This window comes from Vipera ursinii (assembly GCF_947247035.1).
Source record: "Vipera ursinii genome assembly, chromosome: 8".
NCBI lineage: Eukaryota > Metazoa > Chordata > Lepidosauria > Squamata > Viperidae > Vipera > Vipera ursinii.
The window spans coordinates 13,359,349-13,382,647 of NC_139519.1; the positions used below are offsets into that span (position 1 = coordinate 13,359,349).

The 23,299-nt window shown below is 42.6% G+C and overlaps 1 protein-coding gene across 1 annotated transcript; it reads left to right on the forward strand.

Annotated features, from left to right (window-relative positions):
* The first annotated feature begins 20,659 nt into the window (after positions 1 to 20,659).
* Positions 20,660 to 23,282, forward strand: ADRB3 (adrenoceptor beta 3). Its single transcript, XM_083368410.1, has one exon. It carries the CDS (start codon positions 20,721 to 20,723, stop codon positions 22,038 to 22,040), a length of 1,320 nt encoding a protein of 439 aa, XP_083224536.1. The 5' UTR covers positions 20,660 to 20,720; the 3' UTR covers positions 22,041 to 23,282.
* Positions 23,283 to 23,299: the final 17 nt, after the last annotated feature.

The following is a 23,299-nucleotide window of genomic DNA, read 5'->3' on the forward strand; positions in this document are numbered from 1 at the left end:
GATCAGGTGACAGGATGCGCCTCTACAGGTAGTTGATGACTTACAACCATTTGTTTAGCGATCATTCAAAGTCACAATGCAGATAGACTTCACTGTGGCTGGCTGAGGATTTCTGGGAGTTGACGTCCGCAAGTCTTGCCAGGTTTGTAAACTTCTGAATCAGAGCGTTATGTTTTTAATTTCTGCTTTTTGTTTTGTATTTATTTCCTTTGGTGTTGTTAGCAGCCTCGAGCACACATCTGAACAGAGAGATGGGGCAACAATGCCCTGTGTAAATCCTTGTGGGATATTTAAATCAGATTCTTTCCTATCCTCTTCCTTTCCCGCAATACTGCATAACAAAAATCAGGAATGGCAAGAAAGGGGAAAAGATATGAAATACTAGCACAGCAATCTTGGGGTAAACAGGCAGGCGAAACTCTGCTTGGACGTAAAGAATTTTCCCCAAGGGTGGGGTGGGAGACCAAGGCAGGCCTACAATGTTCAAGTGCAGCAGAAATACATGACATTAATAGCCAAAGGATTCCAGTCCCTTAAGCAGTTTTCCCTCTTGGCAGCTGCAGTAAGTGACTAACAACTTCTTGGCAATTGTGAAAACAGCCTGCTGCCATGGCATCAGCCACAAGAAAGTACTCTGTGACGGAAGAACATTCTCAGGGAAATCTTAACATCTTGAGATAACTGCTTTGGCTGAGAAGAACAAGAGAAGAGAAGCATTAGATCTGATGGGCTTACCTCATCGCTGCGTTGCCTTTGCCCAGAGCTTGGATTCTGGGAATGAAGCACCTACTTGGCTAAATAATGACAACTCTTGATAACGCTAAGAGGTGGAAATACAAAAGTGGAAACATATGCAAGACTTGTGGCTTTCTAAAGCCCCTAGGATTCTGGGATTGCATCCATTGCCTTCTGTACCCCTAGTAGAAGAGCCTCATAGGAGAAGTTCGATGGCTTGTCTCTCCTAGGCTAAAGAACATTGCATAAGATCTAAGACTTTACAACTGTGCATTGCCAATGGATCCAGGCACTTCTGGAGAATGCAAAGATTCAATCATAGGTCTAGGAGGAGGCACAACTCTTTATATTATTTCAGTGTGCTAATGCCAACTCATAAGTGAACCTTTGAAGGTATTACTATGATTAATTTTCCATTCCAGTCAGAAGAAGCCATTTTAAATTCTTATTATTGCCAAGGAAGTGGAAACATATGCAACCAGAAGTCCTGTGGGATCTTTAATACATATATTAAATAATAATTATATAACAACAACAACAACTTTATTGTCACTTTGAATGTACACCAATCGACATACATCAAAATGAAATTTCGTTGCATACAGCTCTCAAAGGGTCACCATCTCCGATATACACTCCTTGTTCGTGGCCAGCTCAAGTTACCTAGTAATCTTGCTGCATTAATCCGATATTGGAATAATCTTCCTTGACTATTTCCTAACTGCAACCCATCAGTTGTAAAAGAAAACGTCTGTTTTCAATGAAATAATAATCCTTAAAAGCCGCTGTATCAACGTGAGCATTCAAATCCATTATTTTTAGCTTTTTTTTTAACGTGTTCACCAAGCATGATAAATATATCCCTTCCTGTTGTTTGCATTTCCAACATACATCTGGAATGTCTTTATGCATTATAGATAATTTATCTGGCATCGTGTAGAGAACAGTGGAACAATTTTTCGTTGGATCCAGTACTGCTTCTCAGGCACCAGTCCTGGGATAAGATATTTGGCCCTGAAATCAGAATCAGTGATAGAGGACATTATAATTAGGCTGAGACCAAGGTGTTAGGCCAAGAGTTCTCAGTCGCTGTCTCTAAACAGTCTAGCCCCCTGCCCTGCCCCTATAGGTCCCATCCCCTAATCTGCCATGCCCTACTCCTCCTTCCCCAGCAGGAAGACCTGGCAACCTTCATTCTTCAGAGCTGCATTGTTCCTTCATATCTCAAACCGGAGATCAGCTCGCTAATGCCCAATCTGTTTCCTTGCCAAGGTATTTCCTGCTGTTTTTCTGTATATCCCCTTGATGTTTGCCAGGGGCGGCTGATGGCATTGCTGCGGAGGGACTTCTTGGCGTGAGAAGATGCTTTCCCTCCAGCCCCTTCAGTCCCAGGGTGGGACTGTACCTCTTCTGCGCAAAGAGGCTCAGGGTGGACAGTGACAGGCAACAAGGGGAAGTTCCTGCTTGCCGATGTGAAGTTATCTTCAGAACTTCCACCAATACTAACTGGGCTGTTAATGAAAAGCCAGCTTGCCCGAGACAGGAAAAAAATAAAGTAAGGAGAGGATAAACTTCCTTGCTTCCATAAACAGCAAGCAGAGATAGTGTCGGGGAGGGAAGGGATTATATATCCTCTCTGTGATGTGGCTGGAATGTGCTCCTTTGGGAACTAAACTGTTGCCATCTCTTCAAAGACAGCGAATGGCCTCCACTGCCCTGCACTCATCTGGGTCCTGTTCTGGACACCGAGCAAATGTCTGTGTTCCCTGAATGTGCAAGGAAAGCCTTATGCAAGGCTTTCTTTCTTTCTTTCTTTCTTTCTTTCTTTCTTTCTTTCTTTCTTTCTTTCTTTCTTTCTTTCTTTCTTTCTTTCTTTCTTTTTTCTATTGCAAATTTTATTATTTAAAACTTTGGACAAGGTGTTAACGGTCTGACATTCCTTCTTGTCTTACATCATTTTTGTGTTTTACACACATATATACACTTTATGTACATATCATTGATATACAGTTATACAATATTCAATCTTATCAACCACCTTATTCTAGTAATATGTGAAATCAGCATCCTGTATATTTCTATTGAGACCTTCCTTTCTGTTCCCACCATAGGTAAAACTTATTCCAAATTCTGATCTTTATTTTTAATTTCCAAAGTTAACTTGTCCTTTTCTGCGCATGCCCAAATTTTATTTATCACTTCACTCTCGTCCGGTATTTCACTATTTTTCCATTTCTGGCTTTCTTGTGTGCCTTTATGCATCATGTGACATGGTCTGGCTTGATCCTGATCCTTTGATATAGAAAAAAATAATAATTTGGTTGCTAAGAATCATTTCAACTGTATTTATACTTCACACTATTGCACAGAAGCTTAGAAAAAGTCAGGTTCTAATATCAGAGAAGTACAGATAGTCCTGGTCTTATGATCACAGTTGTGCTTGAAATTTAGATCATTGAGCCAAATGCTCATTAAGTAAATTATCCTGTGACCAGACCCAATTTTAAGACCATTTTTTATTATGGTCATTAAATGAATCTCCATGATTGTTAAGTGAATCCAGTTTCCCCAACTGACTTTCCTTGTCAATTGTCAAAAACAGGCTGGTAAGGTTGCAAGTTGCTGCAGCTGCAACTGTTGTAAATACTAGCTAGTTGTTAGCTAATTGCCCAGTGCCCAAATTGCAGCCATATGACCATGGGGGTGACATGACAGTTGTAACGTTGAAGGCAGGTTGTAATTTGCTTTTTCTGAAGCCATTGTGACTTTGAACCATCCTTAAACGAACAGTTGTAAGCCAAGGACTACTTGTACTGCACTTGTACAATGTCCAAACCACTGTTTCTCAATCATTTTTGAAGTGCTCACATCCCTAATGGATTCTGGACATTGGCCTATGACAAAGTCTTCTCGTAATCTGAGGAACATCAGATGGTACTGAGATACTCCTTTGTGACTTGGCAGAGAGTCACCTTAGACTAGAGGTCCCCAACCCCCGGTCCTTGGACTGGTACCGGCTGCGGCATGCCAGCAACCGATCTGCACAAACAAGCAAAGCCCCATCTGCGACATGCAGGCAGCACACAAAACCACGCACTCTCTGGTCCATGGGAAAACCTATCTCCACAGAACTGGTCCCTGGTGCCCAAAAGGTTGGGGACCTCTGCCTTAGATGATTCAGAGAGGTAACACGGATGTGTTCCTATGTCACAATGGGATTACCCTTTAAATCTTGGCCAATGCATCCTAGCTCTAACCAGAAATCAGAAAGCTAACTGATGCACATCAAGAATCTGCAGTAACTGGCAAGGCTCCCGGCCTAGGTCTAGAAGCAGGTTTTCTTTTAATCTGGGAGAGATTGGGCTATACGAAGGGAAAAATGCATCTCGGATGTGCTCAGGGTGCTAGAATGGAATGAAATGGGTCATGGATAAGAAGAGAACAGAGCTGTTCCAGTCCCTTTTTTTCTGCACAGGAAAAGAGAAGTGGGGGGAGGGAAAGTCTCTTCTTGGCCATCTTCCAAAGGTATCGTCTTCATTCAAACATTTGTTGGTGACAAGTTGATGTGGATGATATCCAAATATCCTGGAGGTCCTGGCAGCCTCTATTCTAGCCTTCCAAAGAATAGAATGGCCTTCTCTTTGTGATGTCAGCATGATGAGGCACTTCAAAACCTCTGCCATGTTTACATTCCTCTCTGCTTGCCAGCCATGATAACATTCAAGCTGGCCCATTCTGCTAGTCAGCCAGCACTTGGCATAGAGATTAACAAATGCCCAAACAAACGAACGGAACCTGCTCTTGGGAAGCTCCCACCCATGAAGTCAGCCTCCACCTGAGCTGCCAAAAAAATCTAAGGAAGCCAGACATCCTTAGTGGAGATGGGATGTTCCAGATGATGCCACCAGCCCTTACTCCAGGCAGCAATTCCTTGCCTCGCTAGATACATTCCATCCAGAAATAGCATGGAGAAGTCTAGCTTGTCTTTATAAATGGAGTGGCCGAGGAGGTAGAAGACAATAGCAAAATACTCACTGCTATATCTCAAAGATATGAAAAACTTCCTGTGTTGAATGTCTGCCCGTTAATCTATTTGAGACACAAGTAAGTACCTTAGACGTTCAAAAGCTGTTTGGATGAAAGGTGGATTGTTCTGTTTCATGACACCATATTTTTCTGTTAACTAGTTCAAAGAGGTGGTCTCGTCTTCTTCTCCAACACAGTTACGTTTTTTTTTATGCATCTCACAACACTTGTGTGAGGCAGGTTAAGCTAAGAGAATTGGCATAAAATTGTCTTGGGAGTTTCACAGTTGGGCAGAGTGACAGCCAGCAAACATCCACAGACGTCAGTTCGTGAAATTGATGTCTCTACTTGCTATGTCTAAGAGTCCCAAGTAGGGAGTGGACAAGTTAAAAATAGTCCTGGCATGGGAAAGCTAGTGGACAAGGAAGGTCTCCTATTGCCACTACCACTATTGCATAAACAATTATTTCAGCAAAAAGTAAACAGCTGAAGTCCTGTTATTCTCCTTTCCCTCACTTTGGGGCTTTAAAATCAAGGAACTTCCCCCACGCTTCTCTGCCAGTTGTATACGAGGGGAGCAATTGTATTCTTTTTCTGGCATCTAGAATGTACTGGGACACCGGAATGTAACCAGAAGGAACAATAGCATTGCCTGTCTTCTTCTGTTCTTGGCTCCTGGCTGGAACAAGGAGGCATTTTTTGAGAGACAGCTGGAGCAGTCTTCCCCAACCTGGCACTCCCAGGCATTTGGAATATAGCTCTTATAATTTCTTCCATCGGTAACTTATCAGAGATGGAGAAAGTAGTTAAAACTCAGCTTTGCTTTGCTTTCCTCCTTCCTTCCTTCCTTCCTTCCTTCCTTCCTTCCTTCCTTCCTTCCTTCCTTCCTTCCTTCCTTCCTTCCTTCCTCCCTCCCTCCCTCCCTCCTTCTTTCTTTCTTTCTTTCTTTCTTTCTTTCTTTCTTTCTTTCTTTCTTTCTTCTTTCTTTCTTTCTTTCTTTCTTTCTTTCTTTCTTTCTCTTTCTTTCTTGTATTTTATCAATGGATTGATTAATTATGTGCTATCAAGTTGTTTTCAACTCCCAGGGACCACATAGATAGATTATTTTTCCCCCTTGGTGATCCATTCCTAACTTGTTTTTTCAGGTCTCCTAGTGGTGCATTCATTGGCACTATGACTGAAAGTAAACTAGATACATACACAGGGTAACAAGAGCCAGGATTTCTTATGATCCAGAAAGCACAGCCAAGCGCTGCTGCTTGCTGTCTCTTGTCTCATTAGTTCATCAGAAGCAGTACTATACCAGGTTTTCCTTCTGTAATTAAGCCCACCTCATTGTTGATGTGTCACTGTTGATATAGTTCTGCATTTGGTACTTTTAATGACTTTAGAAAGAGGTCAGCTTGTAACAACGTCCCAGGGACATTCAGTATCCAGTGGGTTAAAACTATGCACTCTTTTTTTAATCATTATTTTAATGTTAATGTGCTGATGGGGAAATTTGACAGATTATTCCAAACAACTTCAAAGGAAGATACAGAGAGGCCAACATGGAAACTATTCCTAAGGCCCAACACATAAAGCCAGAACAATTATCATCAGCCCTTCCTCCAGAAACATTAAAGTAGAAGCTCAATGTCGGTGCCAAAATTCTAGATTTTGGTTGGCCTAAAGCCGGTTGACATCAGACCACATGGCATACCTAGCCTCTCATCACCCATATAATTTATTAAACAACCCAAGAGGATTTGCAGCTAAATTTGGAAATGGGTGTTTTGAAACAAGGAATCACAAACTGCTGTATTTTCTGAAGTCCAGCACATGCAGAAAGCCTTGAGTTAAAGAAGGTTCCGAAGCTTCTGTGCTGGCCTGTTGCGGCCAATGTTGAATTAACCTCTACTTACCATTTGAAGTATGGTTATACTGTGCATCAAACTATTTTCCTACTCCTTTTCATAAAACCACTAGATAAACCAATGAAGAAAGAAAGAAAGAAAGAAAGAAAGAAAGAAAGAAAGAAAGAAAGAAAGAAAGAAAGAAAGAAAGAAAGAAAGAAAGAACCTTACTATCATGCCAATATCTTCAGCTGTAGGGAGATGGACCTTATTTGGCTGTACTCTCTTTGTGAGAAGAAGGAGGAGGAGGAGGAGAAGGAGAAGAAGTCCGTTCAGTCATGTCCAACCCTTGGCAGTTCTCTGGGCCAGATCTCTCCACGTCTTCTGATCTTGCCCTATTCTTTGAGATTTCTATGCTCTGCCTGGTGTCAGCTTTGATGGTGTTCAGCCATCGTGTTCTTTGATGGCCTGGTTTTCTTTAATTGCTAACTTTTCTTAATGTAATTGCTTTCTCCGTGAATTCCCTTGCATGACATAGCCAAAATAAGTGAGATGCAGTTTTAAGATTTTCCCAGATATATTTATATGGTACCAATTATTATCTCCCAGGAAGGGGTTCTCAACCTTTTCTTCAACAGGACCCCCTTTAAATGAGTGAGGAAGATTCTCAGGGATGACTCACACCCTGGACGGTATCTCTTTACTCTCCTACCATCCGGTAGGAGATATAGGAATATAGCCAGCCGTACCAACAGGCTGAAAAATAGCTTTTATCCGTGGGCTGTTAGGCTTTTGAATGGGACATAATCTTATGCAGAATTGACTTGGGAGGCCGGTGTGTGGTGTAGTTGGTTCACATAGTGTGGTGGGATGGAGGGTTTGTTGTCACTGTGTGTTGGGGGGGAGAGAGCACGGGGGGGAGGCTCAGCTAATCTCAATGTACACATCTTGTACTTTGACAATAAAGGTTTATTTATTTATTTATTTATTTATTTATTTATTTATTTATTTAAATGCCTTCTGTGGCCACAGACTATGACCATAGACACTCCCCCTCAAGACTTAACTCAAGATTTAAATCATAACATTTCTTCAAGCCTTCGCAGATCCCCTGTGACAACATCACAACCCCCCAGGGGTCAGTGCACCATAGGTTGAGTTTGTTCAAGATGAATCAAGAAGTTTGTTCAAGATGAATCAAGATCAGAGGCTGGTGTAATAGGGCACCTGCTCTGTTCTATGCCCCAGCTATATTCCATCTAATTTAGCCTCCAGATTCAACCTCATAGTGCCCAGAGCATTCCTGGGAATAAGCCAGCTAAGCTAAGCAGTACAATTAAAATGAAAACCCTGAAATATTTAGGATCTGATAAAGTTCACTCTGTGCTTGACGGAACCAACCTTTTGACCGATCGCATGATTCAGATGGATATTTAAGGACCGAATCTAAAAATGGTCCTGGGCAAGAATGAGACTAAGGAATATGGAACAATAGCCTAGAATGGGCTTGCCTATGTTCCAACTCATAATAGCACAGCCATCACTTGACACTTGTCACTCACTTGTCACTCTGGTGGTGTTGAACTTACCTTTGATTCCCAGCAGGAATATTTTCCATTGCTTGTTCTGGCTTAGGGGCAGATGTGAGCAGTTTATTACTGTAAGTTCAAAGCAAATTTCTTTTAAATCACCTCTCACATCACAGCAATACTGAATCTTGATTGAAATTTGGCTAAGAGTTTAATGGCACCATAAAAAAGCAGTAACGAGATCGTAGGCTAATGTGGTAGGCTTGAGAGACTGCTGTGGTGGAATCTTTAGGTTTCCAATATTTATACATGCATATATGTATTTATTTTGTTTACTTAAATCAGGGGTCTTCAAACTTGGCCCTTTTATGACTTGTGGACTTCAACTCCCAGAATTCCTCAGCCAGCTTTGCTGGCTGAGGAATTCTGGGAGTTGAAGTCCACAAGTCATAAAAGGGCCAAGTTTGAAGACCCCTGACTTAAATCTATAGTTCACTGCGCTGTAACATCTGGGAAGCCACACCCTTAATTATTTAATTATTCATTATTTGATTTGTTATTTATTACCTAGCTCTCTATGCCATTTCTGCATTGAGAGCTAGGGAGCCTACAGTGTTACTACAGAGTAGGTTGGCTGTTTAGTTCGGTTGCTTCAGAGAACATAAAAAGACGAAAAGACAAAACGCAAAGATAGTTATAATACAAATATTTATTTGTTTTATAAATATTTGCATTACAGAGAAAACAAAAACCGTGCATCGAAAGTGTTTAAAAATGACAAAAAAGGAGAGAGAGAGAAAATCAAAGGATAATACTTTTTTTAAAGACAGGTTCTTACAATAACCTATACTTAACCAAGTTTGAGGAAAAATAATGGAGGATATAAAACAGGACTCTGGGACAAAAACTAAAATTTTCAGAGGTGACCCAGTATGATCTACGGTGGGTTAAGGCACCAGGCGAGAAACCAGGAGATTGTAAATTCTAGTCCTGCCTTAGGCATGAAAGCCAATTTATTTATTTATTTATTTATTTATTTATTTATTTATTAATGGGACTTATATCCCGCCCTATCTCCCGAAGGACTCAGGGCGGCTAACAACAATAACATATAATAAGTACAGAAATTAAGATAAAATTAAAATTAAAGTCATCTGTGCAATAAATTAAAATTAAAAATAAATTAAAAATTGTAAACATAATTAAAATGCCTGTCAGTCCAGGTCAGCCAGGTGGAAAAGGAGTGTTTTGAGGCCACGGCAAAAGGACTGGAGATCTGGGGCCATCCGAAGCTCATGGGGGAGCTGATTCCACAGGGCTGGCGCTCCCACAGAGAAGGCCCTCCCCCTGGGGGTCGCCAGCCGACATTGTCTAGCCGACGGCACCCTGAGGATGCCTTCTCTGTGTGAGCATACTGGGCGATGGGAATTCGTTCCTGGTAGCAGATGGTCCTGCAAGTATCCTGGGCCTAAGCCATGTAGGGCTTTAAAAGTAAGTACCAGCACCTTAAATCTCACCCGGAGGGCAACCGGTAACCAATGCAGCTCATGGAGCAGAGGTGTTATATGGGAGTATCGGGGGGCTCCCATCACTACCCGTGCAGCCACATCAATTGGTTGATTTTGTATCAGTCCTCCCTTTCAACACAACAACACACACAGTTCTTGGTCTTAAGCAATCCAAACAATCAATCCATCTTTAGAAACTAAATCATAGGTCAAGAATGTTTTATATTTATGGAAGGGAAAACATTGTAGATTTCTTTGGAAGGGAGAATGGTATACCGAAGAACATAATTGGAAGGGACCTTGGAGGTCTTCTAGTCCAGTCCCCTGCACCCTATATCATTTCAGACAAATAGCTGTCCAATCTCTTCTTTAACATTTCCAGTGTTGGAGCATCCACAATTTCTGGAGGCAAGTCGTTCCGCTGACTAATTGTTCTAACTGTCAGGAAATTCCTCCTTACTTCTAGATTGCTTCTCTCCTTGATTAATTTCCATCCGTTGCTTCTTGTTCTGCCTTCAGGTGCTTTGGAGAATAGCTTGACTCCCTCTTCTTTGTGGCAGCCACTTTGATTATAGGAAGACCATTATGTCACCCCTAGTCCTTCTTTTCATTAAACTAGACCTACCCAATTCCTGCAACTGCTCTTTGTATGTATACAATATGTATGCATACAATACATACAACAAAAATAGTGATACATTAGTAGTAGCAATGAGGCACATTGTCCATTATGAGAGGAGAAAAAGAAAATTCTGTCATTGCTAAAGTCAACAGGTTGCTAACTCTGATGAATCAAAGTAATTTGTTTTTACAAATTCTGAATTTGGGATCAGTGAAACCAGGATATTTCTGGTCTGAATTATCTGTTATAAAAAAAAAACTTTTTTGTGCCCTTAATGCATCTCTGCGTAAAAGGAAACACTTTTTGCTTTTTACTTTAATATGGATGATGTGAACTCAAAGGACACAGAAAATCTATTTTCAATTTGAACTTTGCTGTAGGAGAAGATTGTCTATTAGCAGATATTAACTTCAGGAGATTTTGGGACCATAATAGAGAAAGAAGTGGTTATGTTCCCTCTCTCTGTTTAGCTTGATTATTTTTGCAAAGTTAACTTGCAAAAGTTAACTTGTTTCATTTGACTGTAAGCCAAAAACGGATAATATTTTTGAAGCTAGTAGAGATATACTGAGAATCTCTCTCTCTCTCTCTCTCTCTCTTTCTGTGTGTGTGTGTGTGTACGCGCACGTAAGTCTGTTTGTCTTTCTCTTGGAATGGCATGGAGCTCTAATTTTGTTTTATCTAAAATAAAATAAGCATGTTAAGCCTTGTAAGAGGATTAACCCAGTTTTGATACTGTTTACTTTAAAAAAAAAGTTTAAAAACATTTTGCTAAAATTCAGAAATCAGCTACTGAATTTCAGTGGAATGATGTTAGAGATTGGGAGCTGCAAAGCTATTGGACTTCTGTGGCCCTGACTTGTCCTGGGTAGGGGGGAAAAACCCAGTCAACTTGTGCCAGCCTTAGTGGTGCATTAAATGCCCTTGGAATGCATACCTTTGTTAAATGAACGCCAGCCAGAAATTAGATTTGAATTTTCAAAAGTCTAATTGTTCAGGCTGCTTTTCATCCTTGATGAGCTGCGTGCTGACTCTAACACTCAGCAACTATGGGTATTCATCTTTTTACAATTGACTTTAATCATATGAAAACAATGGGAAAGTTGCAGACAGGACTTGTAGTTGGCCAAAATGACCTTATCATTAGAGGTACCCCACTCTGAAAGGCAGGTGATATCTTATATGCACCCATACCTAAAAATATCCAGTTCCCGGCCAGATGATCTTTAAACTCAGGGCAATCCAATGTTGGAATTTTTCTACCCTAGATATATCAGGAGTACTTAATCTACTCAATTGTCATGTTGTGTAAGCCCAACCCTAGCCCTTTTTCGGGACAACTCTATATTACCTCCCTAAATGGAATGTCTGAGATGACTCCAAGCTTTATACAACATTAATTGGAACGTTGAAATGGACATCACGAAGGTACTAGTCTATAGAGAGCTATTTCAGTATTGATGCTTGATCATTCTGAAAAAAAATCATAAAACCATCTTTGTTCTTTCATCCTTCATTTCATGTGCTGATGGGTTCAAGCCCTTGTGCTTAAGGCAGCATGTGAGAGCTTATTTTTGACTGGGCCTGTTATACAAATTCAACCATTGTCCAACCTAGGCTGTTGTGTTTGGAGAAATAATTGCTTAGTCTGACGAGGCCACTCAGAGGGTGGTTCGATCTTTGCAGAGACCCTACAGAATTTTTCATTTCTGAACATCTTTTCTTTAATTTCCATGTAAACTAAGGTTGTGCTGTACATGTCTCCCGCCTTTCCTCTTACCCCCATAACATTCTCAATAAGATCCTCTCTTCACAGTTTGCATTATCGAAGTTTCCCACGCTTTAGTTATATCTCGAGACCTTTTGAAGGAACTCTTCCCATGGGGTTTTTTTAGGTCAGGAAGTGAGGGCAGCCAGGGAAGGTGCAGACTGATGGAGAAATGTGGAGCAGAAAAACACCCACCCAAAATAGTGAAATCAACTCACAAAAAAAAAACCACCAAAAGAAATTCTAAAGAATTCAAAACACGCTAAAGATTTGGCTGATACAGTCCTGGCAATAAAACTCCAGGATGGTCTTCTTGTGCCAATTTTGTTTCTCTCCAGTTTATTCTTTTAAAAATTATAACCTGTTAGCCGTTCTTGAAGTATTTTCAATGATAGCAACATTGGCTAAAGTACTAAATAGAAGCTTGGAAGATACGAATCTTCTATTTTATTAAAAGGTTGAAAGAGAAAAGTAAAACTAGTACAAAATAATATAAAGTAAGGATGAAAAAAAGAACAAGGAAGAAATAGAAAAGAAAGTTTAAAACGAAGAAAGGAAAAAAGAGGAGATACTAAGACGTGACTTGCAATATTCTTCACAGCATTTATAAGTGCAATTAAATTTTGAAGGACTTCTAAATTTTGCTATGAAATGGAAAGGGTTTCTCCATTTACAAAAATTATTAATAATAAGGGCTTTCTCCCATTTTTCTTTCTAAATAGGAAAAGAAAATTCATTTAGCACATAGGAAGGAATGAGTACAATTTAGAGAAGACAATATTTTTAATTCAGGAGAATGTTTGAGTGTATGGGACCATTTTGCAACCATTAAAAACAACCATTTAGCTTCAGCAACAGAAAAAAAATAAAATTATCCAAATCAGAATAATTTTCTCCACTTTTTGAATCCTCCTGGTTTTGAAAAGGAGTGGAAAACTCTGTTTTGACACTCTTTGGATGTCATGTAATATCAGAAAATTTACCAGCATTTCATTAGCTATGTGTCCTATTTTACACCAGGTAATTGGTTGTAAAAAGCTGTTTAACTCAAATGCAATTTAGAGATATAGATTGTAAAAACAGACAGCAGAAGGATTTGGACTTGCCTATCATCTACTTAAACAAATAAATCAATATGCAAAACTTATCCGAAATATTCATCATTTTGTCCTTGTTTCTGATTTATGGCATTTTGGCATAACATGAAGTTTATGTACAGGTAGTCCTTGTCTTACAATAGTTTGTTTAGTGACCATTTGAAGCTACAATGACACTGAAGAAAGTGCCTTCTGACTGTTTTTCACACAACCGTTGCAGCATCCCTATGGTTACGTGATCAAATTTCAGACGCTTGGCAACTGACTTGTACTTATGACAGTTGCAGTGCCCCAGGATCATGTGATCACCTTTTGCAACCTTCTGACAAGCCAAGACAACGAGGAAGCCTGATTCAGTTAACCACTATCTTGCTAACTTAACAACTGCAATTAACAACTGTGGCAAAAAAAGTCGTAAAATGAGGCAAAACTCACTTAACAAATCTTAGCAACCGAAATTTTGGGGTCAATTGTGGTCATTCGTCAAGGACTAGCTATACTACATTCATTCTCTAAGTAGGAGCTATGGTTTCCCCTTGATATCCTCCAGATACCTTGACCTGCAGACAAAACCTTTCCTTTCCTTTCCTTTCCTTTCCTTTCCTTTCCTTTCCTTTCCTTTCCTTTCCTTTCCTTTCCTTTCCTTTCCTTTCCTTTCCTTTCCTTTCCTTTCCTTTCCTTTCCTTTCCAGACAGTTCTAGCTGAAAATTGCGCAAGCTAAGGGTAATGCGCCCAGAAGACTGAGCATTGGCTGCTCTAGAGATTAGACACCATGCCTATAAAAACGCTCAACGTGGAGCCAGCAAAATTAAAAAGGTCTGTTTTGGAAGAAGTAGGCCACAGAAATATGCAGGACAGGAATGTGAGTCCATTGTCTTGTTTGTGTTTTGTGCTGTCCTGGTGTCACACGTGTATTAACAAACAGAGCAATCAAAGAAGTGAGCAATTGTGCTTGGCAGAAGTCCTTCTAAAGCAAACAAGTCCAATTCACAGGGTGCAGCCTATCCTATCTGGCAAAGGCTCCTTTTGCTCTGGGAATGAGAAAAGCCATAGAGAGTTGTATATTGCTATACGTTCTATAGATCTGTTTTCTTTATGCATCCTTACTGCCTTCCTTTATTTTTTCTTGTTCTTTCTCCTCAGTCCTTCTTTCCTTGTCCTGCCTATCTCCTCTATATTCCACTTCCCTAACCCTTCCTTCCTTCCTTCCTTCCTTCCTTCCTTCCTTCCTTCCTTCGCTCCCTCCCTCCCTCCCTCTCTTCTCTCTTTCTGATTGAGGTCCAGTGGAGAGCAGCTCAAGCACCCTACCAGTAATCTGTACTCATTCTGAGTAAATACAATGCAAATGGAGTGAATAAACACTGCAAATAAATCCCTGGTTCCATATGGCCTTCAAGCAGGTCCCTCACCTGCTTGAATCATATGGTTGCATCCAATGATGTGTTTGATCACCATCAAAGATGACACTGGCCAGTTCATGGGACAACTCAAAGAAGCAGTGCGAGATCGGAAGATGGGGAGAGACCATAGAACCATCACGAGTCAGACACAACTGAATGGATAACATCATCACCACCGCCGCTACCACCATCACCATGTATTTGATTAAACTGGTTTGCTGCCCAAGAACCATTATGGACTTTCCCAAAAACATCCTTACAGTGTTTCATTTCCCCTTCTTTTCTCTTTGATGCTTAAGCAAGGCTTCTTCCTTTTTTCTCAGCTGACTCTGTTCACAGACAGTATGGGAAAATATGTACAGCATTCCCAGTTGATTCATAATTATAAACAGAGACATTTCAGAGTTTTTGACTATCACCAAGGCCACCATTCTACGTTTCCCACTTTACTTGCAAATAACTCTCATTGAACTCCGTAAGGTTTTACTTCCATGAAGAGGATCACAAAATCAAAGCAGACTTTTGGGGGTTTTAAAAATATCTTTACTTCCATAGCACTGCTGAACATGGAATTCAGAGGCTTTAGAATGATCCTGGACAAGGACAGAACATGTTGTCCCCATACAAAAAGAAGTACACATATATACAAAAACAGTTTCTCAAGGGGAAAAATGCTCCATCATGGGAAAATCAGATACAATAAATGGATAATGTTTATACAAGAGCTTGGACTGTGGTATTGGCTGCTTGCAGAATGGTAACACATAATAATAATAATAATAATAATAATAATAATAATAATAATAATAATAATAATAATAATAATAATAATATCTTAGCAGTTCTTAGATCCTTAGTTAGGACTTGAATTGTTAAGTTTTTACCAGTCCCTGACTGTGAATCAAACTGAAGATTAAATCTTTAAGAATCGTAGTAGTAGTAGTAGTAGTAGTAGTAGTAGTAATACATCAGAATAGAAATATGCTATTATTGTGGCAAAATCTGCCTTCCAATTCCCAGAGTGAGGGTTTTTTTTCCCTCCCATGAAAGACACTTCTGTTTATTCACCTCATTTTCATGATGGCTTTGAATGTCTTCAGCTCATTTCTTAGAGCTTATTTTATTGCTGTAAGATTTCAGAATATGTCACCCCTATCTTCCCTCTTCCATTATTTTCATTATCTCCCCTCTGTCTGGTTGTTTCTAATTTTTGATGGAGAAGGAAGGAAGGAAGGAAGGAAGGAAGGAAGGAAGGAAGGAAGGAAGGAAGGAAGGAAGGAAGGAAGGAAGGATATATCAAAACAAAATTTTGAAAAAGTTTTAACGACCATTTTGCTTTTGAAATAATGACATTCAAAATCTTTTGGAGATTTTGGAGGCCAAATTTAAAAATAAAATAAAATAAATAGACAACTTCATTAACAACAAAGTCATCCCCACAACTAATGAGGAATAGCTAAATAGATGGACAGATAGATATTTGCCATCTCCTGTTTCTCTATTCGTTATGTCTTCAGCGCAATAGCTCTGGGGAAATAAGGCCATGATAACACAGAAGCATTCCAAATAATTAGCAAAGCAGGGAGAAAAAGAAAATCTGTCAAACAAGTTTATTGGGCTGCATATTTCTGACTGCAGACGTTCCACTTGTAAAAACCATTTGAATTTAAGCAAAAGAGCTTTTGTCAGCCTCCAGCTTTAAAGAGAAATGTTATCGGTCTCACAAGGGAATGACAAACATTTATAGGGAAAGTCCCATCCAGGAAGAATACATTGAATTTAGCCTCTGCTTAAGTGTTACTCTTATACTGTAGACCCATTAAATAAGTAATGGGTCTCAAACAATAATAACACTTGGAAACTTCATTATTAGGTCATTCTTTTGCCAGCAGTTTAGAAAGCCTGTCATTTATTCTGCTGATAATGATTTTTCCTAATTTAAACCCATGCACTCACCATACACTCAGAGGAGATTTTACAGAACAAATGCATAATACTAAGAACGTGAAAAGTCCAGAAAGCTTTAAGTGAATGGCTATATTTAGAAAATGTTTGACTGCTAAGCCTGTCCATTGAAAGAAAGCAGTGGACAGAAAATATATTTATTATGGCCAGAATAAGCAAATTTTGTGTGTCCACGTGTTTGCTTAAAAAAAAAAACATCCTATCAAAGCAAAACTAAATGATAAGGGTCTGTGTACCTAGAGCAATGATGTGTTCTAATGAGCAATAAAAATATAATTTCGGAGTTACAAAATAAGATATTTCAGAGTTCAAGCAAAATTCATTTAAGGATAACTGAGAATACATTAATGAATCACAATGAGGTTATGTATATCAGAAAAGCCCATATTACAATTTATGCTATACCAGGATCTAGATTTTTCAGGATTTTTGCCTCCCTGGAAAAGGGGGTCTATTATTCTCGGGATGCTTGAATATTTCTATCAAACTTCTCTTCATGGTGTTTTTGAGCTGATTTTCTGAAGGAAAGGGAGGTTGCTACAATTGCTGTTCCCGATCTTTTCATCACTCCAAAGTCTCCCTCGGTTACCTACATTTTTTTCCCCATGGCAGAATGTTCTCCATGAAATCTACTTCAAAAGTTTAATTAAAAAGTAAGATGCCAACTGTGGAGTGATGACTGTACAGACAAAGTGATGACATTTTACACATCCCATGACTTTAATGAGAATTGGTAGAAAAACATGTAGGTGTTTGTTTGTCTTGCATTGCATTGGTTACAACCTTTGTGTCCAGTTTCTCCAAACAAAGGCTCCTACTGGTAGTTTTAATTATGGTGGAGAAAGACTGCAAGAGAAGTAGTTGGTCAAAGTCTTTGTTTATTTATTTATTTATTTTTATTTATTTATTTAATTTATATACCGCCCTTCTCTCAAGAGACTCAGGGCGGTTAACAGGGCAATACGTAAAAGACAAATACAAAAGTTAAAATTATTAAAACATGATTAAACAATGCCCATAGTACAAATTTAAAATTAAAGTCATAATAACAAACCCACCCCGTCCCATCTTTGTTGACCAACAAGCAGACATGAATCTTATTCATTCATTCCTATATTTATTGTAAATACGTTTTCAGCTGCGATTAGCTACTGCGGTCATAAAAACATCGGAGCCTCCTGATGCTCTGGCATTCTCCAAGAACACAACATTTATTCTGTAAAGATACCCTAAAGAGCTTGGAATGCTTATCCTGCAACAGAGCACGAATCCCTCAGAATAAGCCTCTCTGCCCTTTATTTTCATATCCTTATTTGATGATTCCTTTTCCAACCCGCCTTGTCCAGGAGCATTCGCAAACTTGTTAAAAGGAGTTGAGTCATGTTATTTGTAGATGTTCTTTCCAACTAATCTGGAGGTTTCCTGCCGTGACCCTCCTCAAGCATGAAACAAAAGGGAAGAAACATCAGCCTTGGGTCCACCATCAGAACATCTTACTTTGCAAGAGCCAGGTCCTTCATGCAAGTTGAGTTGTTGTTCAGTTGCTAAGTCATGCCAGACTCTTCGTGACCCCATGGACCCCATCACACCACGGCCCCATGTCCTCCACTCTCTCCCAGAGCCTGCTCAAACTCATGTTTGTTGCATCAATGAGACTATCTAACCATCTCATCCTCAGCTGTCCCCTTCTCTCTTTGCCTTCAATCTTTCCCAGGATGAGTGTCTTTTTCAGCGAGTCCTCTCTTCTCATTTGGTGGCCAAATTATTTCAGTTTCAATATCTGCCCTTCAAAGGACAAGTCAGGGTTTATTTCCTTTAGGATTGGCAATCTTGGCAATTTCCTGAACATTCTTTCTGTCAAAACTGGCCCATAGACAGCAGGCAGAGACCATACTAGACATTCAGTTGAAGGTGTCACTGTTTCTCCACCAACCCTTCTAGAAAAGGGTTTCCTAAAGCTGGTCCCCTCCAGTTTTGAGGGGACGACAGCTCCCCAGCTCCCCGGAAGGAATTTCTCGCTGGGAAAGAAGGTTTGGCATTTACATTCCTAACACATCAGGATCGTGACAGGTTGAGCACCAGCTCAAAAGTGTGGACCCAGCACGGAGATGGTCCTTTGCATCTTAATCCCAGTTGAGATCAGGTTCCTTGTTCCTCACCCCCCCCCCCAAAAAAAGTGATGAGGAGATGGAAGAATCTGTATTGGGACAGTTGTGTGCATCTATGGAGGGGAGAAAAGAGTTAGGTCCATTTCTTTTCAGCAGATGTGACCACTGACTGACCTTGGATCCCCTACGCTTCACATAAGGTTCAAGCGAGATGGTGGAGGTTGGGGAGGTGGGGAGAAAGATGCAGCTGCCAAAAACTAAAGGTCTTTTTCCTCCGGATGTGTTCTAGAGACTAGGGACTAACCTGCATTCAACTGCTGCATTAGGACGTGACCGTAAAGTTTGATTGTGTTGCTTTGGGACTGCGATGAAAAATTGGTTTCTCTCCCTAAGAGGAAAAAAAAAACGGGGGGGGGGGAAACAGGGCAAAGCTTTTCCCGAGGGTATTTTCAACTTCTGCTACTCTAGTGAACCCCGTGATTCTCCCTATTGCTTGGGTTTTGCGCATGGATTTGGGAGGAAAAACAGAGCTTGCCAGCTCAACCAAGTCAGTTAAATCTGCAGTAGCGGCTGAACTCGTGTAACATTTCTGCGCGCGTCTCGACGTGGGGCATAAACCGAGGATCGAGTTAGTCTGGCGCGATTATCCTTCGAGCATTGAATAAACTCGGCCAATGGCACCATTCAGCAGCCATCGAAACCATGCGGGGCGTCCAGAGAGCCAGAGAGAGGAATTGCGCACTCTCCCCCACCCATCCCTGTCTTTGCTTGGTCACGGACAGGTGACCACGGGGGAATCTCGCTGCAGCTTCGGTGGAATCTCCCCAGGCACTGAAAACTTCCGATTTCATCGGGGGTCGGGGAGGGGGAGAAAGACAGAAAAAGGCAATTGATCTGGGGGCGGCGGGGCGGGAGCGATCGCGCGGAGTTAGAGGTGACCCCAGACGCTTCCAGCTACTGCGGGGAAAGCCGAAGTGCGAAGTTCTGCGGGGATGCCCTGTTTACACCCCAACCCTTAATGCCACCGCATCTTCCGCTTGACGAGAATCACGAAGGGCAAAGAGTAGATGGCCCTGGCACGGGCACTTTCTCCTCTCCCCCTCCACCCTCCACCCTCCAGTCAATGCCATGCTCCCCACACCCAACCCTAAATGTGTTGGACGGTCACTCCAAAGGGGAGCGGAGGAGAGACGGCGAGGGCGGCCAACCTACACCCTTCCACCTTCATCCCTAGCCCCCCGCCCCGCCCCGGCCCTTCGTGGGGGCTGTCATCGAAGGCTGGCCTCCACGTTCAGTGCGCGCCGAAGAGAGCCCTAAGTAGCCAATGATGCTTTTACTGAGCGGCGGACCTAAGTTGCAAAAAAAAAAAAAAAGAGAGAGAGGCCGTGTGAATGCTGCCGCTCGTCCTCCGCCCTCTCCCGCCACCCCGCGACCTTGGAAAGGTGTCGGGAAGCCTAGGAAGCGAGGCTCGGTGGAAGAAAAGGGACGACCACCGCCAAGGCGCGGGGGTATTCAAGATGGGCTTGGGGAGGCTAAAGCGAGGCGTAACTTAGTTCTGCCATTGGACCTTCGGGCTTCAATTGCTCAGAAAAAAACGAGCCTCAACCTTTAACGCCCAGGAAAAGCCGAGGGAAGGGGAGAAGAGTTCTGCAGACGGAGAGGGTCGGGACGGGTCGGGACGGGACGGGTCCATTTTTTGGCCGAGGGTGAAAGAGGCTTTGCACGGAGCAAGTCAAAGGCTCTTGCCAGGCTGCAAAGCCAGTGACTTTCCTGCTGCGGAGGGGTGTGTGTGTGTGTGTGTGTGTGAGAGAGAGAGAGAGAGAGACAGAGGCCCGGGAGACCCAGAGACCAACGCCCGCGTCCCGCCTCTGGGTCCTGCGCCTTTAAGAACTCCTCCTCTGAGCAGTGCCCACCGAGGGGAGGGCGGCGCTGTCCCTCCGAGGCGCCTCCAGTCTTCCCCCGAGCAGGGGCTGGGCTGCGGAGCCTTCAGCGGTGGCGGCCGGGGGTCCCGTGCGCCTGGAGAGCGCACTCCCGCCGCGATTCCCGCGCAGGGCTGCTTTGGTGGACTCCAGGCGTCCAGAGGCTGGCAAGCCAGGTTGGTTCCCCTTCCAGCCTGCCCTCTCTGCCATGGCTCCCCCGTGGCCCCCCAACGGGACCTGGCCGGGGCCGACGGAGCAAGCGGGGCTGGGGGTCAACGGCACCAATTGTTCTGGGACGGAAAGCAGCCTCAGCCGGCAGGGGGCGCTCGGAGCTGCCCTCAGCCTGGCCGTGCTGGTGACGGTGGCCGGCAACCTGCTGGTGGTGGTGGCCATTGCCAAGACCCCCCGCCTGCAGACCATGACCAACGTCTTCATCACTTCTCTAGCCTGCGCTGACCTCATCATGGGGCTCTTGGTGGTGCCTCCCGGGGCCACCCTGGTTCTGAGCGGCCACTGGTTGTATGGCACTATTGTCTGTGAGCTGTGGACCTCGCTGGATGTTCTGTGTGTGACGGCCAGCATCGAGACCCTGTGTGTCATCGCAGTGGACCGATACTTGGCTATCACAGCCCCACTGAAGTATGAGATGATGATGACCAAGAGTCGAGCACGGGGTGTGGTCTGCCTGGTGTGGGCTGTGGCTGCCTTCATCTCCTTCTTGCCCATCATGAACCACTGGTGGAGGGATGGAGCAGACGAGGAAGCCCTGCGCTGTTACCAGGATCCTCAGTGCTGTGACTTTGTCACCAACATGCCCTATGCCATCTTGTCTTCTATCATCTCTTTCTACGTGCCTCTGTTGGTCATGATTTTTGTCTATGCCCGGGTCTTTGCCATCGCTACCAGGCAACTTCATGTTATCGAAAAGGACAAGGGCAGGTTCCTTCAGGATGCGTCCAAAGGCTTCCGCCGTAGGAGGCCCTCCCGTCTCCTGCTTGCCATCAAAGAGCACAAAGCCCTGAAGACTTTGGGCATCATCATTGGTGTCTTCACTCTCTGTTGGCTGCCCTTCTTTGTGGCCAACATCATCAAGGTCTTTGCAAGGTCCTTTGTTCCTGACCCGCTTTTCCGCTTCTTCAACTGGCTAGGCTATGTCAACTCAGCTTTCAACCCCATCATCTACTGCCGCAGTCCTGACTTCAGGTGTGCCTTCAGAAAACTCTTGTGTTGCCCTTGGAGATCGGATTCCCAGCTTCATACTTTCTCCAAGGACCTGCAGAGATGCCTCTGTGCCTTCAGCTCCCAGGAAAGCAAGTCCATTGCTACATTTTCCAGAGAGGAGGAAGAGGAAGAGGAGGAAGAGGAGGACTTGGGCACTGGTAGCACCAGCAGTGGCTCTAGTAAAAGGACCGAGGAAACAAAGCATTTGTATCAACCCAGCAATGGGCACAGTTGTGCACAGCGTCCCCTAGGGGAAACCCAGCTCCAAGGCACCCAGATCACTTTGTGTCCACAGCTGGAAGAGTAGGTGTTGGGAATGGTAGTGGGGATGGAAAGAGAGCTGACTGGAGAGTGAATGGCATCTGGGGAACAGAGAGGGTCCAAATTTTTTTTTGGAAGGGTCTACATCTCTTGCCCTCTAATGTGCTATGAGGAAACTGGAAGGGTTGTGAAGATGTTTCCTATCAGAATCCTTTACATATTTGCTTGAAAGCAAGTCTTAGCTATTTTCACTGAAACTTGCTCTCTAATAAGTGTGTTCAGAAGAGGATTTGCAACTACAGTAGTACATTAATGAGCAATGAATCCTGTGGTAGCTATTTCAGTTACTAGACTGTGAACAAAGCTGATTATAACTCAGGTGTAAAACATGCCCTGTATGCTGGAGCCAGAATCAGGTGGCAGGTGATAGGACATCCTAGGGCAGGGGTCCTCAAACCTGGCCACTTTAAGACTTGTGGACTTCAACTCCCAGAATTCCCCAGCTGTCCTAGGGCTATCAGAACTGGGCTGCAAAATTCCAGATGCCTACTAGAGGCTAAAAAGAGATACAGAACACCCACCTCTTTGCTGCTATGCAGTGCGGGTTCTGTTTTATTTTTATATCAGAGTTATGACAACACTAGGAAAATCCTTGCTTTTGACCATTAACTGTCAATGCTGACGATGCTGGCTTAGACGGATAATCTAGCCCACTATATAGTAGTTTTCGTTCCTGTGTCTCTGTTGCGGCTGCAAACTTTGATTTCTTTTTCAGAAATGGACTGACACCTTTCAGGCACTGAACTGGAGCTCATTCTTCAGTTTCTCCTTCTCTAGGTGAAATATTGAGCAGTTAGGAAGCCCTTCTCCAGAAATGGCTGTCCCTCTTTGCTGGCTTCTGCAGAAAAATATCCCAACAATTCAGAATCCGTAAAACGTAGGGGCACCACATTGCTCTGGCTTGCAGGTTGCTGTGTGGGGAACGTTAGAAGATGCACTTCTCCTTTCTTTTGTGTTACATTGACATGTGTTTTTGATTTAAGTGCTGGAATTTGGCTTAACATGCTAAGCACCATATCCAAGAGAAAGATCAATCCAGCTACACTTTGGTCGTGATCATTTTGGTGGACCATGAGAGCAGAAGGGTAAGGGAGAGTTGGGGGAAATAGCTGGAGTGGGCTGAAGGAGGCAGATGGCAGCAGATATGAAGGTTGGCATAAGGAACAGTTGCGCCAGGTACAAAGGATCAGGACTATGTGTTAAGTTGCACTTCAGAAGATTTGTTACTCAAGCCCAGGGGTCGGC

Coding starts and splice junctions, on each gene's coding strand:
- ADRB3 (XM_083368410.1), top strand. CDS start 20,721: ATGGCTCCCCCGTGGCCCCCCAACGGGACCTGGCCGGGGCCGACGGAG.